General features: G+C 37.6%; 2 protein-coding genes across 5 annotated transcripts in view; one reads left to right on the forward strand and one right to left on the reverse strand.

Moving 5' to 3' along the window:
• Positions 1 to 775: 775 nt before the first annotated feature.
• On the reverse strand, positions 776 to 9,344 carry NUDCD2 (NudC domain containing 2). The gene is made up of 4 exons (XM_005889207.3): positions 8,924 to 9,344; positions 6,726 to 6,774; positions 6,362 to 6,513; positions 776 to 3,601 (listed from the first exon to the last, which is right to left on the reverse strand). The coding sequence occupies exons 1-4, from the start codon at positions 9,110 to 9,112 to the stop codon at positions 3,518 to 3,520; spliced, it is 474 nt and encodes a 157-aa protein (XP_005889269.1). The 5' UTR covers positions 9,113 to 9,344; the 3' UTR covers positions 776 to 3,517.
• A 199-nt stretch (positions 9,345 to 9,543) lies between these two features.
• LOC102268494 (hyaluronan mediated motility receptor) overlaps positions 9,544 to 13,667 on the forward strand; it is a 33,658-nt gene continuing 29,534 nt past the window's right edge. For 2 of the 4 annotated variants that reach the window (XM_070373046.1, XM_005889208.2), the window contains exons 1-3: positions 9,544 to 9,782; positions 12,937 to 13,035; positions 13,519 to 13,598. In XM_070373046.1, coding sequence (XP_070229147.1) covers positions 9,737 to 9,782; positions 12,937 to 13,035; positions 13,519 to 13,598 — 225 coding nt within the window. In that variant the 5' untranslated portion in view covers positions 9,544 to 9,736. Of the gene's footprint in view, positions 9,783 to 12,936; positions 13,036 to 13,515; positions 13,599 to 13,667 lie in introns of all 4 variants that reach the window. The other 2 variants (XM_070373045.1, XM_070373043.1) reach the window with 1 other exon arrangement.

Genomic DNA, 13,667 nt, shown 5'->3' on the forward strand with positions numbered 1-13,667 from the left:
GCTTGAGGGGGTTGGGTATATGTGTGGAGGGTGATAGTTAAGAAAATACAGGTTTCAGGGATTTCCCTGGTGGTCCAGTGGTTAAGAATCTGCCGTCGAGTGCAGGGGGCCTGGGTTCAATCCCAGGCAGGGAACTAAGATCTCACATGCCACAGGCAACTAAGCACCACAGTGAAGACTCAGCACAGCCAAAATATAAGAGAAAAAAATATGGGTTTGGTTTTTTTGAGGTGATGAAAATTAAAGTTGACTATGGTGATAGTTGAATATATGACTATACGAAAAACCAGTATATGGGATGTGAATTCTCTCTCAAAGCTATCTTTTAAAAAGGATTACATATGATTCTATTTCAATGAAATTCTTGAAAAAAACAAAATATAGAGGCAGAGACTAAAATCAGTGGACTCCAGGGTTTGAGGCTAGGAGTAGGGTATGACTATAAAGAGAACATGAAGGAGATTTTGTGGTGATAGAACTGTTCAGTTTCCTGATTTTGGAGGTGTTCACACATATATCTAGACTTCCCTGGTGGGTCAGATGGTAAAGCGTCTGCCTACAATGCGGGAGACCTGGGCTCAATCCCTGGGTTAGGAAGATCTCCTGGAGAAGGAAATGGCAGACCACTCCAGTACTCTTGCCTGGAGAATCCCATGGATGGAGGAGCCTGGTAGGCTACAGTCCAAGGGGTTGCGAAGAGTCGAACATGACTGAGCGACTTCACTTTCACACATATATCTATATAAGTTAAAATTCACAAAACTACAAACAAGTTAATTTTACTTATGTTTATTCAAAATATATTAAAAAAAGTTTTAATGTCAAAAAGATAAACCAATTAAAAAAAAAATCTCTTCCCCATTCATCCTTTAAGTTATTGGGCAAAATGAACAACACAGCTATCTTGCCAAAGGGTGTGCCTGGGCTGTAGTGGACAAGTGGGGCATCAAAAACCAAGCAAGTCAAACAGGTACCTCTGCTTAGCACAGGGTGTTGAAGGCTGAGCAGATTGAGAAAGGCATTCGCATGGGAAGATGACCTAGAATGGGGAACCAAATATATTAAGGATAACAAGATCAGGTATCTCACGTTGAAAGTTTTGTATAATGGGAGAGAGTAAAATGAACCCCATGGGGTCAGAAATCAATGTTTAAGTGTGAACTCATGGTTTTCAACATGTATGTAGACATAAATGTATAGATGTAAACATATGCATAATACACACACACAAACAGCAACTGCTAACAGATCCTGGTTTCTAAACACCATTCTTCACAGAGAACCAGGACTCTGGAAAAATGGCTGATTCTTGGCCAAGGGTAGGGAAGGCATAAGAAGCCTGGAATATCTTATGCCAGAGAATGAGAAATTGCTCAAATAATAACGGAAACATGTCAAAAGGACATAAAAGCCATCTACAAGAAATTTCCACTGGCCAAATCTAGAAAAATTTTGAGGATAAAAATGGGAATAATAGATTTTTACTCAATGAATAAAGTGGAAATAATGAGTGTGTATTATATAAGACATACATTTAAAGCTTGATGAGAAACAAGGTAATACTTTGAAACTACATCACACAAAATATACTTAAGTCATAAGCATGAAAGAATGGCTTTGTAGTGGAGAAGATGGGCAGACACCACTTCATCAATGATCTAAGTATAGCTGTCCCTCAGCTTCTGCAGGGTATTGGAGCCAGCAATCCCCTCAAACATCAAAATCCACAGATGTTCAATAATATGACATCATGTTTGCATATAACCTACATATAATCTACCCACATCCTCCCTGATACTGTAAATCACCTCTAGAGTTATAATACCTAATAAAATACAATGTAAATACTATGTAAATAGTTATAAACACAACATAAATGCTATGTAACTAGTTTCTTGTTGCAAGGCAAATTCAAGTTTTGCTATTTGGAAGCTTCTGCACTTTTTTTTTTTAACTATTTTCTATCCTTGGTTGATTGAATCTGAGAGTTTGAAAACCACCAATATGGCAGGCCAACAGTAAACACTATCAGAAAAAGGGTGAACTGTAACCAGTAACTTGTGACAGGATGCAGTAAGAACACAGTATCACTTCTCTTCTGCAATGGTCAGATTCATAACCTGATTCTCATCGTGTAGAAATATCAGACAAAACACACCATAATAGATGTACAAAACTAGCCTGTGATCTTCTAAAGTGTCATGGTTATAAAAGTCAAGGTTAATATGAAGACTTTTTCCAGTCTGAAGCATACTAAAGACCCCTGATATCAAAAAGTGAGAAATGGGGAATTCCATGGCAGACCAGTAGTTAGGATTCATTACTCTCACTGCTGGGAGCCTGGGTTCAATTCCTAGTCAGGGAACTAAGATCCCACAAGTGGTGCAGCACAACCACAGAAATAAAACAAAAGGCAAGGCATGATTCTGACTGGATCCTTTTGCTATAAAGAACATTACTGGGACAATAAGCAAACTTGAATGGAATAAACGTCCAGAATTAGGTGGTCATAACGTGTCAGTGCTAAGTTCCTGATTTTAATGGTTGTATTTGAAGCTATGTAGGAGATGTCCTTTGAAGGAAATACACACTAAAGTACTCAGAGGTGATGGGGCATCATGTTATCAACTTACACAAAAACCTGGAGAATCAGGAAGAAGACAATTCTGTGTGCTTTACTTGTAACTTCTCTATACATTCAAGACTATTCAAAATATTTAAAATTAGAAAGGACAAAAAGGATGAAAGAAAAAATTTCAAGACAATTCTTACCTATATGCCTGGATCAATGAAGATCAAAAAGATATCACTGAGTTATACTCATTGACTGTGTTTCTTGTCCCTAACAAAGGATTCACCAATAACCAAATTTGCTTCAGTGCTTCCTTTTGCATTAGTCTATTCTTATTGATACGTTTTTAGCTACTTTTCAATTTCTTGACATAAAGGCATCTCTCAAAGAATAATATACTAATTCAGAAATTTTCAGTAACTCTTAAAATTAACTTAGAATATATTCATGAATTATTTTTTCCTTTCTGAAAATTTTCTTCAGTAATACAATTTCCTTGTGTGAACTGGTACACTTAGACAAAGGGGTACACAATTCCTATTTAGAAAAATTTATTGAACATTATTCCTGCATCACAGTTATTGGAAGAAAAACTTAATATTCCCTGAAGGCACCCTGTCATTTTACATGATCTATACCCTAAAACTTTTTGTATTAAAAATACAGGCTAAATATGAAATTAGTAAAGTGCAGCATATAAAACATCATGCTGAGCAAAAACAAGTCCAAAATAAAAGTTACCACGTATCAATAGAATAGTTTCCACAGTATTTAAGATGTTTCCTATGTAAATCATATTTGAATGCAATTTTTAGAACCATATTTAAATGTATTTTGCAATTTGTTAACTAGGTATCCACATTTTTATTCCACCACATAATCTGTTCCTCTGATTAAGTTGGCAACATCTGCTAGGATCCACAAAATGCAGCAAGAAGGTCACAGTTATTTCTCAAGATTCGAGAAATCTGGTCCACCTTTAGTGTAGTTTCCTGAGATTTCTGCTCCACTGAAGTCAAAACCAGGATTCTAAAAGACATGGAAAAAAAAAAATTCAGATAAAATTAAAAGGAAAAATATAAATAAGCCAAAAAGAAAATGGTAAAAAGATATAAACTGGCAACTGACAAAAAAGGAAATATATTAATAAATGGCCAATAAACATGAAAAGATATCCAATTTCACTGTAATCGCCAAAATGGAACCTAAAACTATGAGATTTTTTTCAATTTTCATATTTACAAATATTTAGAAGATTAGTATGCATATTATAATGTTCACAAGTGTATGGGCAAACATATTCTTTACCATCAGTATATAAACAGATTTTAATAATTAGCATTTTTTTGAGAGCTTATTATAGGCCAGGCAGGGTTCTAAGAGGTATATATATATACACTAAAATATTCAATTCTTGTAACAGTCTTATAGAGGAAGTACTACCTCTGGCTTCAGTTGTTTAAGAGGCATTTTATTTATTCAACAAACATATATTAAGTTGCTACTGTTTAGAAGACACCATGAAAGGCATGCAGAATTTAAGAGTGAACAAAATAGACAAAAGATCCCTGTTCTGGTGTATATTCTAACAAGAGGACAAATAATAAACCCTAAGCTACCTGGTGCATGGGCCAGCACACTTTTTTGTGAAGAGTCAAGTAGTAAATATCAATACTTTAGGCATTGAAGGCCACATAGTCTCAGTCACGGCCAAGACTTAATTCTGCTGCTGCTATATAAAAGACAATACACAAACAAATGAGCATAGCTGTGTTCCGGTAAAACATTTCCTTCAAAAGCAGGCAGTGGGCTGGATTTGACTGCTGGCTATAGTTTGTCAGCCCCATGATGCAGTATATTAAAAGTCAGTAAGTGTTATAGAAAAGAAAAAAGATGTAGGGTAAAGTAAGGAAAATGAGGAAATCAGAATATTTAAATAGGATCATCAAAATATGCTTCATTGAGAAATTGCTGGAAAACAGTGAAGAAATCAGGTAAACTTTGGGAAAAGAGCACTGCAGTCAAAAGGACAGAGAAGGAATGGTCAGGCATGTTTAATAAAAGGCAGAAATGCCAGCATGGCTAGAGCAGAATGAATGAGAGGGGCAGCAGCAGGACAGGAGATCAGAGACGTCAGGGAGGACCAGATGAGTCTGGGCCTTGTAAAAGACTTTGTCTTTTACTTGAGTGAAAGAGTTCTGAGAAGTAATATTGTCTGATTTACATTTTAAAAGGACTGCTCTAGCTGCTATTTTCACAAGACTGCAGCTTGGCAAGGGTAGAAGTAAAGAGAACAATTAAAAGGTCATTAAGAAACACTTTCTTGGTGGCACAGTAGATAAAAATCTGCCTGACCAATGCAGGGTTCACGAGTTCAATCCCTGGTCCGGGAAGATTCCACATGCCAAGGAGCAGTTGAGCCTGTGTTCTAGAGCCAGGAAGCCACAACTACTGAGCCCATGGGCTGCAACTACTGAAGCCTACACACTCTAGAGCCTGCAAGTCCCAACTAAGGAGCTCCTGTGCTGCAACAACTGAAACCCGTGCATCCAGAGCCTGTGCTCTGCAGCAAGAGAAGCCACCGCAATGAGAAGCCAGTGCACTGCAACTAGAGAAGAGCCCCTGCTTTCTGAAACTAAAGAAAGCTGGTGTGCAGCAATGAAGACCCAGTTCAAGCCAAAAAGAAAACCGGGTAGGGGGAAGGTCATTAGACTAACCTAAGCAAGACTTTAAAGGTGGTCCAGGTGAGAGTGGTGGTAGAATGGTGGTGATGTGCAGTCAAACTCTAAACATACCTAGAAGACCGTGACAGTAAGGCTCCTGACAAGCAGGGTGTGAGACAAAGAGAAGAGTGGAGGATGATTCCCCAATGTTGTTCCATCAGAACAACCAGTTTCTATCAGATGAGATGAGAAGGCACAATAAATGTGTGAGGGAAATTAGGAAGTTCACTTGGATATGTTGAGTTGGATATGTCTGTTAAACAGCCAAGATGTTAAGTAAACAGCTGGATACGCAGTTCTGACATTCTGTAAAAAGTCTAGGCTAGAGACATACATTTGGGAATCATCATCATTTATGTAGAAATTATCTATCAAAACTTTAACAGTGCTTTGATCCAATAATTCTCCTAGATAGCTATGTTAAAGGAAAATGTGAGTATTTTCAGAGATGAAAGCACAAACTTTGTTTGAAATAGACACAGAGAAATCTAAATCTCATCAAAGAGGAAGAGCTAAGTAAAAATAATACACTTAAACTAGGAAACACTCTAAAGCAATTAAAAGGAATGAATTTTATCCACATGTACTAGTACGGAAAGAGACCTAAGACATATTATTAAATGAAAAAGCTACATGATGATACATACTGTGTGATCCTCCACTTATATTAAAAAAAAACAAAACAATAAACTCAATGTATTGAGATGAGAATGAGACAGAGATACCAAATGGGAGATACTAAAGGGCCTTTCACTTTTTTACACGACGTATGTACTGAGAGAATTTTTATCAGTTTATTCATGAACTACTGATGCAAACTAAATAAATTTAAACTTAGATATCACAGTGGTACAGATAAATTCCTCTGGGGCAGCAGGGGTGGGGTGGTGAGGTTAAATCCCTATATAGAAAGGCCAGTCAGTTTTCTAACCATTAAACTGAAAAAATTTATCTGAAGAATGCTAGCAATTTTTTAAAATGACGTTTGAGTTTTGATTTCAAGTAATAATTATTCTATGAGTTTAAGATGTTTAACTACACATATTCTTCAACTGATCTGACTTACTTCTTTCTGAAATCTCTCTAATGTAAGTTTTCTCTGCATTTGGTCTTGCACCCAAGGGTCAGCTGCATAATCAGATTCTAGAAGAGAAGTCCAACAATTTGCTGCATCTCTCTTCGTCTTTGTAAGAACAATACGGACCATTTTTCTATCCTCTAAACAAACAAACAAAAATCACAAAGAAATCAAAGTTCATCATTAAGTTATATTTTCAGAAACCTAATTAGGAAATGTTGACATACAATTGTTTTCAATACATTTATATAGCTTACAAAGTTGCAAATCTACAGCAGGGGGAAACATACTAATTTCCAAGACAAAATTAACTTTTAAAAAGATTCTAAGAAATGTAATAGATTACCCTTACCCAGAGTCCATGTTCCCTCATCAGCTATTGTAGAGTCAAAGAGTTTGCCCTGAAAAATAAACATATGAGGTACTAAAAGAAATTCCATTAATTTTCATAAAGTTTTCCGGATTTAAGACTTCCCTTATTTCCTATCTAATCTACATACAACTACTTAATTTGTTTAGAGTAGGGAGAACAAATTTTCTACCATTTCAACACATCGATAGGTGGCCAACCCTAAGTTCCTGCCTAGCGAGTAAAAGAGAACCTAGTTTACACGATGGAGTATATACTACAGTAAACAACACAGAGCACTCTACAAAAAGATCAGGGCTCCTTAATTTTTAGAAGATGAAGAAATACTACTGATTGGTCAAATGTGATGTCAACATCTGAAGTGTGTTAACTTTACCAATAAACTACAAAAAGAACTCTCCTACAGATATTAAGGAAAAATATCTTAATATAAACTTTAAAAAAAACTGGTTCAATCTCTTTGTAAGGCAGTTTAGCATTAAAAGAAAAAAAAAAATGAAAGCACACACATCCGTATATACCTATGATGTCAGATGAGTTGTGACTGATTTTTCAGAAACTCTTGTTTTAAGAAAGAACTAAGTAAAATATAAGTTTAAAAGAGATTGCACCTGCTCAAATCCAATTTGATTTGTTGCTACTTACCAAATTTTAGCTTTCGGAAATGAAATTAACATGTCACATTAAAAAAAGAAAACAGTCTTTTCATATGTCAATTCAGGGGGTGGTGGGGGGGTGTGAATACTACTTGTATAAATGTACCTAAAATCCTAAAGACAGAGTTATTGCCAAATTCCCTGCTGCTGCTGCTAAGTCCCTTCAGTCGTGTCCGACTCTGTGCGACCCCATAGACGGCAGCCCACCAGGCTCCCCCGTCCCTGGGATTCTCCAGGCAAGATTCTGGAGTGGGTTGCCATTTCCTCCTCCAATGCATGAAAGTGATGTCGCTCAGTCGTGTCCGACTCTTCGCCACCCCATGGACTGCAGCCCACCAGGCTCCTCCGTCCATGGGATTTTCCAGGCAAGAGTACTGGAGTGGGGTGCCATTGCCTTCTCCGCCAAATTCCCTAGATTACTGCAATTACTAAAGTAAATTTGAAATGTAATTTGAAATCACCATTCAGTAAATTATAAATAGCACAACTATTCAGAAAGGTCATCAAGAGCCAAGCTGACATAAATCAGTGTCTTTCACATAAATCTTCCTTTTCTGAGACACTCAAAACACTTTCATATTAAGATAATAATAGGAACATGTAGTGCAAGCTTATTACATATTAGTTATTACCTACTCCAAGCTCTTCACTCATAGATACCATGCTACTTTTAAAATGATCCTATGAGAAAGGTACTATAATTATCCCACTTTGGGGATGAAGGCTTAGAAAATGAATAATCTCTTGCCCAAGGTTACAACTGGGAAAATGGCCAAGCCAGGTATACTCTCAAGCAGTCTCCCTTCACCATTACACAACACTGCCATCAAATATCTGGGGCTTCTAAGCTGAAGAAGAAATCTAACTTCAAGTTAACTGAATTAAACTATACATTTTAACAAGGAAGAAATGGGTCCCAGACCCAAAGGATACTGATAAGAATAAAAGGGATATCCATTACTTTCTTCACAACTTCTTGACCACTGGCTTAAACACTCCACAAACTTACAGAATTTTTCCAATTTTAGATGAGAAAATAAATCAACGGACATCACTTCCAAATCCTCAACCCAGCATCTTTATTTTCGTTTTTCATTTCCTATAACCTCCTATATATTTATTGATTTAATTATGCCTCCCTGCGTAAAGGAACAGTATCTGGCTCGTTCACCGCGGTCCTCCCAGCACCAAGATCAGTGCCTGGAGGTACAGATGTCAAAAATATTTGTTTTCCTTCAACGATCTAGTTAGGCAGTTCTCAGTGAAGACCCGCAGAGGAGTTTCATTTGGCTTACAAACAAAGCAAGGTAAACTGGCTAGTTTCATGCCAACTTCAAACAACGAACGCCCTGAGGTCAGGGGCTCTGACCAGGCCAAAATCAGGGCAATCTTATTCACCCTTCGGCCAGCCAGAGAGGCCTAACGGCCTTCCAGCAATCTTTCCACGGAAACCATGAACTTGAGGACTCCGGAATTTGGGGAGGCCGGGAAGAAAATGAGCACAAGCCCCGACCTAGCTGCTACCTTGAGGATCTCGCGGCCACCCACGGCCAGCGCTACATGCCGGCTCTGCAGGCCGCACTGGATATCCTGGGCGCGAGTGCCTGGCGGCACCTGAACTTCAATGAACACCTCCTCCAAGGTCTGGTACCACTGGCCCCACGGCGTTCCGCACGGAACCACCCCACTGCGCTCCTCAAACGGGGCTGACATACTCCAGTCGCCTCCCGGAAGCGGTGGCACCGAGCAAGCGGAGTTCACGCCCGGAATCCCCGCCTTGAGCCACACCCCGGCTGTCTCCGCTCGGGTCACTACACATGCGCAGAAATGTAACCTGCGGTCTCCGCTTGAGTGCGCGTTTCCCTTTCAGTTGGCCATTGAGGAGGCCGGCAGGACCCAGGTTTAAGGAACTGAAATCCAGAAAAGTTCGCATCTAAGGAACGATGGAAGAGGGGTGGACCCAGAGAAGTTAGAATTCATTACACTGCCACCAATATGACGTCAAAAGCGACGGAAAACTCGCTGGTGTGAACTGCGCTTGCGCAAACGCGGCTAATGAGTAATTACAATTGAGTAACGCCAGTACTGATTGGGCCAGTGAGCGAGAGGAGACAGTAGTAGCCTCCTATTGGATGGTGGCCTAAACGGGTCAAGTAATTGAACGCAGCGAGAGCCGAGGATGCAAGCTTTTTGGTCTTTGGCGTTCCGATTGGCTGACGTCGGTGGGCGGGAGTTAAGTGGGGCGATTTGAATTTGAAGCCAACAGGCCTAAACAACCCGCAGGATAGTAGCCGTAGACCGGTAGAAATCTTCGGTTTTGCGGAGCTGGTCGTCAGCATGTCCTTCCCTAAGGCGCCCCTGAAACGATTCAATGACCCTTCTGGTGCGTACGGGAAAAAGTGCTGGGGAACAGGATATGCTCTCACGCCCCTTGTCCTGCTTGGGTTCCCTTCATCAGAGGCAAATAGGCGATTTTTACGGCTGGGATGGGGCTCGTTAAATCGATCCATTTTCCTGAAACACATGCTAAACATTTAGTACTTGCCAGGCACTATTGAGGTTAAGGATATAATAGTGAGCGAAGCAAAGTCTCTGCTCCATGGAGTTTAATTCAGTTGGAGAATGCAGCCAATATACAATTAGTGCTGTGGAGAAGCTAAAGCCAAGGGAAGGGAATAGGAATTAGGAAGCATTGGTAGCTGTTGATCAAGTCCGGAGTCCTCACTTGTATATATGTGTGCGTATATACACATACATATATTTTACTATTGCTTTTGGTGTGGACTTGTGAATTTCTTTTGAATGTCCCATTCAGGCGTAAAAGAAGAAAGATTGGTAAAGGCAGTTTATAGGTATAAAATTATGGCAGTAGCACTTACTGAAAACACTATAGATGAAGTAAAGGGAGCAATTCCCCCAAATCCGTAATATTCATTATTTTATCCATAAAAGAATGGAAGCTTACATTTGCTCACTGTCATACAACCGAACTGGCAGAACAGGGGCCTGAAACCAGGCCTGCATGAATCCATCCTGTGCTCCTGAGCCCAGTGGATGCTAACTGTATTCAGGGACTGTGCTAAGGTCTTCCCTACTGGGTCTGGTTTATTCTTTCCAACAGCCAGGGGAGGCATGTACAATTGTTCTCATTTTACAGGTGAGGAAACTAAGGGGGGTTGTAACTACTGAGCAGCCTGCAGGTGACAGAACTTAACATCACAGCTCATGATTTATCCATTATAATGTACACTTTTTAAGTCTCTCATTACATCTTAATTTCTGTCAAATAACATACAAACGGAAATGAGCATCACCCTGCTCACAAAAGAAGGCCAGTGAAGAATTGGATCAACACAAGCTTATTTTTTAACTAAAGACTTAAGCACCATATAATTTGTCAAACATGCAAAGAATTACTCTGAGTTATGTCATTGTGTCCTTTTAGGAGATTTGTTTGCTTTATAATATATTGAACTGGTTTTGACAATTACATAAAACTTGAGGCTCACAGCTTTACTAATAATAAGTGACCATTTATTTGATGCTTAGTGTGTGTATTAGGCACTGCAATGATTTTTATGTTACTCCAGTAATCCAAACAACCAAAGTATGAGGTAGATACTATTTTTTTAGCCCTGTATCATGAATGAAGAACAGTGTCAAATAGAAATAACTTTCCAAGGGTCTTAAAGTTAGATTGGAAAAGGAGAGAGTATAATGTTCTTATTCATCATTTTCTCCCTGTGGCTACAAAGTACCTGGCCCATACTGTTATCATACCAGATTTACTATTGCTTTTGGTGTGGACTTGTGAATTTCTTTTGAATGTCCCATTCAGGCGTAAAAGAAGAAAGATTGGTAAAGGCAGTTTATAGGTATAAAATTATCATACCGGATTGGCAGACAAATCTGGATTTGAACCCTAATCTAACTGATTACTATACAAAACTCTGTTCCCAATCCTACATCCCCAGTGACTTTCTGTTTTCTCTGCCACACTACTAAACTCTACCTTGAGGTAAATACTGAGGGTAGGGACGTGTTTGAGACTGTCCCTAACTTCAGGCAGTTTTGTCTAAGGTGGGAGATGGTTAAGTACATTAGTATAGGCCATTACAAAGCTGCAGGAAGTTCTGCAATAGCAATAGTACATGCAAGCTGCTATGGAATGGAGGTTCTAGCTTGATGTGGGCATTTGGAGAAAATGGAAGAGGTGACATCCAGACTGAGATCTAAAGTAATTAAGAGCCAGATCTCAAGTCATCTTTGCATAAGTACATGGAAATACCTTTGATTTGAGACTCTAGTTACATGAGGTTATACAGTATAAATTGCTGGAACATAGAAATACAGTCTAGTGTAGTTTGTACTTTGCATAGCATGGCTTTATAGATTTCCTAATGTACTGATATTAGACACAGATGGATCATCACTAAATTTTTATTCCAAGCTAAATCTTAAGGGCTAGACATTTTTAGTAGCATAATTTCTAAAATCTCAGTGACTCTCTTTGAATAGATTTGATTCCAAATATTTTATTTCTTAATTCAGTTCTTACTAATAGCTGTGTTGCTTGTTCTGACATGTTCATCTCAAGACTGGACATGTCCATCCCAAGACTGTCTTTGTTGTTTTGCTGAGTTGTCTGTGTTCCTTTGACCTAACTGAAATAAATATCACTGGGAAGATAATGATACTGTTCTTCACAGAGAGGCCTACTTTATAATATCAAATGTGCTAATTTTACATTTGAAAATGAAGCATTTAAAAAAAATGTATTAGAGTATAATTGATTTACAATGTTGTGTTAGTTTCAGGTGTGCAGCATAGTGATTCAATTATACATATATTTATAGGTTTTCAGATTCTTTTCCTATATAGATTATTACAGAATATTGAGTAGAGTTTCCTGTGCTATATAATAGGTCTTTGTTGGAGATCTGTTTTATATATAGTATTATGTGTGTGTTAATCCCAAGCTTCTAATTTATCCCTCCTCTCCACATTTCCCCTTTGGTACATGTTTGTTTTTGAAATCTGTTTCTGTTTTGTGAATAAGTTACTTTATGTCATTTTTTTAATTAGGAAAGAAATTTATTAATGTATTTTTACATTTATGCTACTCACTTTACTATTACTTTTTTTAATTGAAGTATAGTTGATTTATGATATTGTGTTAGTTTTACGTGTACAGAAAAGTGACTCAATTATATTTTTTCTGACTTATTTTCTATTATAGGTTATTATAAGATAGTGAATATAATTCCCTGTGCTGTACAGTAAATCCTTGTTGTTTATCTGTTTTATGTCTAGTGGTTTGTATGTATTAATCCCATACTTATAATTTATCCCTCTACCTCCTACACTTTTGTAACTGTAAGTTTGTTTTTTGTGTTTGTGAATCTGTTTCTGCTTTGCATATGGATTCATTTGTATTAATTTTTAGATTCCACATATAAATGATATATGATTTTTGTAAAACATGTTAACATGTGAGTCACATTAGATGAGATTTTAATGTTTTATTTTTCTTCTAGGATGTGCACCATCCCCAGGTGCTTATGATGTTAAAACTTCAGAAGTATTGAAAGGACCAGTATCCTTTCAGAAGTCACAAAGATTTCAAAAGCAAAAAGGTAATGGATCCCAAAATAGAATAATGGTTATATGATCTTGTAAATTTTGAAGTTAAGGATAACATTATTTAAATTTAAAGATGCTATAACATTTCTAAAAATATGAAGCTACAACTATATTTAAATTTTCTTAATTGATATACAAAAGGGTCGACTTCTGAATAACACTTTTATCATTACACTGTCATATAACCAGAAAAATTAAGTAAGACACTCGCATAGACATGTAGTTTTCCTTTTGGTAATCACATTAATCCTCTTGGAGAATATTAGAGGGAATATTAGGAAAATCAAGAAAGTGTTAAAATGTGTAAAGAAATGTGTCATTTGTGCAACTAATTACTTGAAAATGTACAATCAAGAAAAGAATAATTTTATATTGCTTCACTAATAGTTTCTATAAGGAATTTGGGAATTGGTATTTTGTCTGTACTTCAAACATGTAAGCACGAAACATGATCTGTACAATTCATTTTATAGCAGAATCACAACAAAATCTTAACGTTGACAAAGAAACTACCTTGCCTGTTTCAGCAAGAAAAGTCAAGACTTCAGGATTAAAGGTGAGGTGCCCTTATATTCCAGCTGGTTCATCAACTGTATCATAAAAACATTTCTGAAAGGTATTATAT

This window comes from Bos mutus, chromosome 7 (genome assembly GCF_027580195.1).
Source record: "Bos mutus isolate GX-2022 chromosome 7, NWIPB_WYAK_1.1, whole genome shotgun sequence".
In the NCBI taxonomy this organism is placed as follows: Eukaryota; Metazoa; Chordata; class Mammalia; order Artiodactyla; family Bovidae; genus Bos; species Bos mutus.

Coding starts and splice junctions, on each gene's coding strand:
- NUDCD2 (XM_005889207.3), bottom strand. CDS start 9,112: ATGTCAGCCCCGTTTGAGGAGCGCAGTGGGGTGGTTCCGTGCGGAACG. Junction 6,514..6,725: donor TGAGGGAACATGGACTCTGG/GTAAGGGTAATC, acceptor TTGTTTGTTTAG/AGGATAGAAAAATGGTCCGT. Junction 3,602..6,361: donor TAGAGAGATTTCAGAAAGAA/GTAAGTCAGATC, acceptor CATGTCTTTTAG/AATCCTGGTTTTGACTTCAG.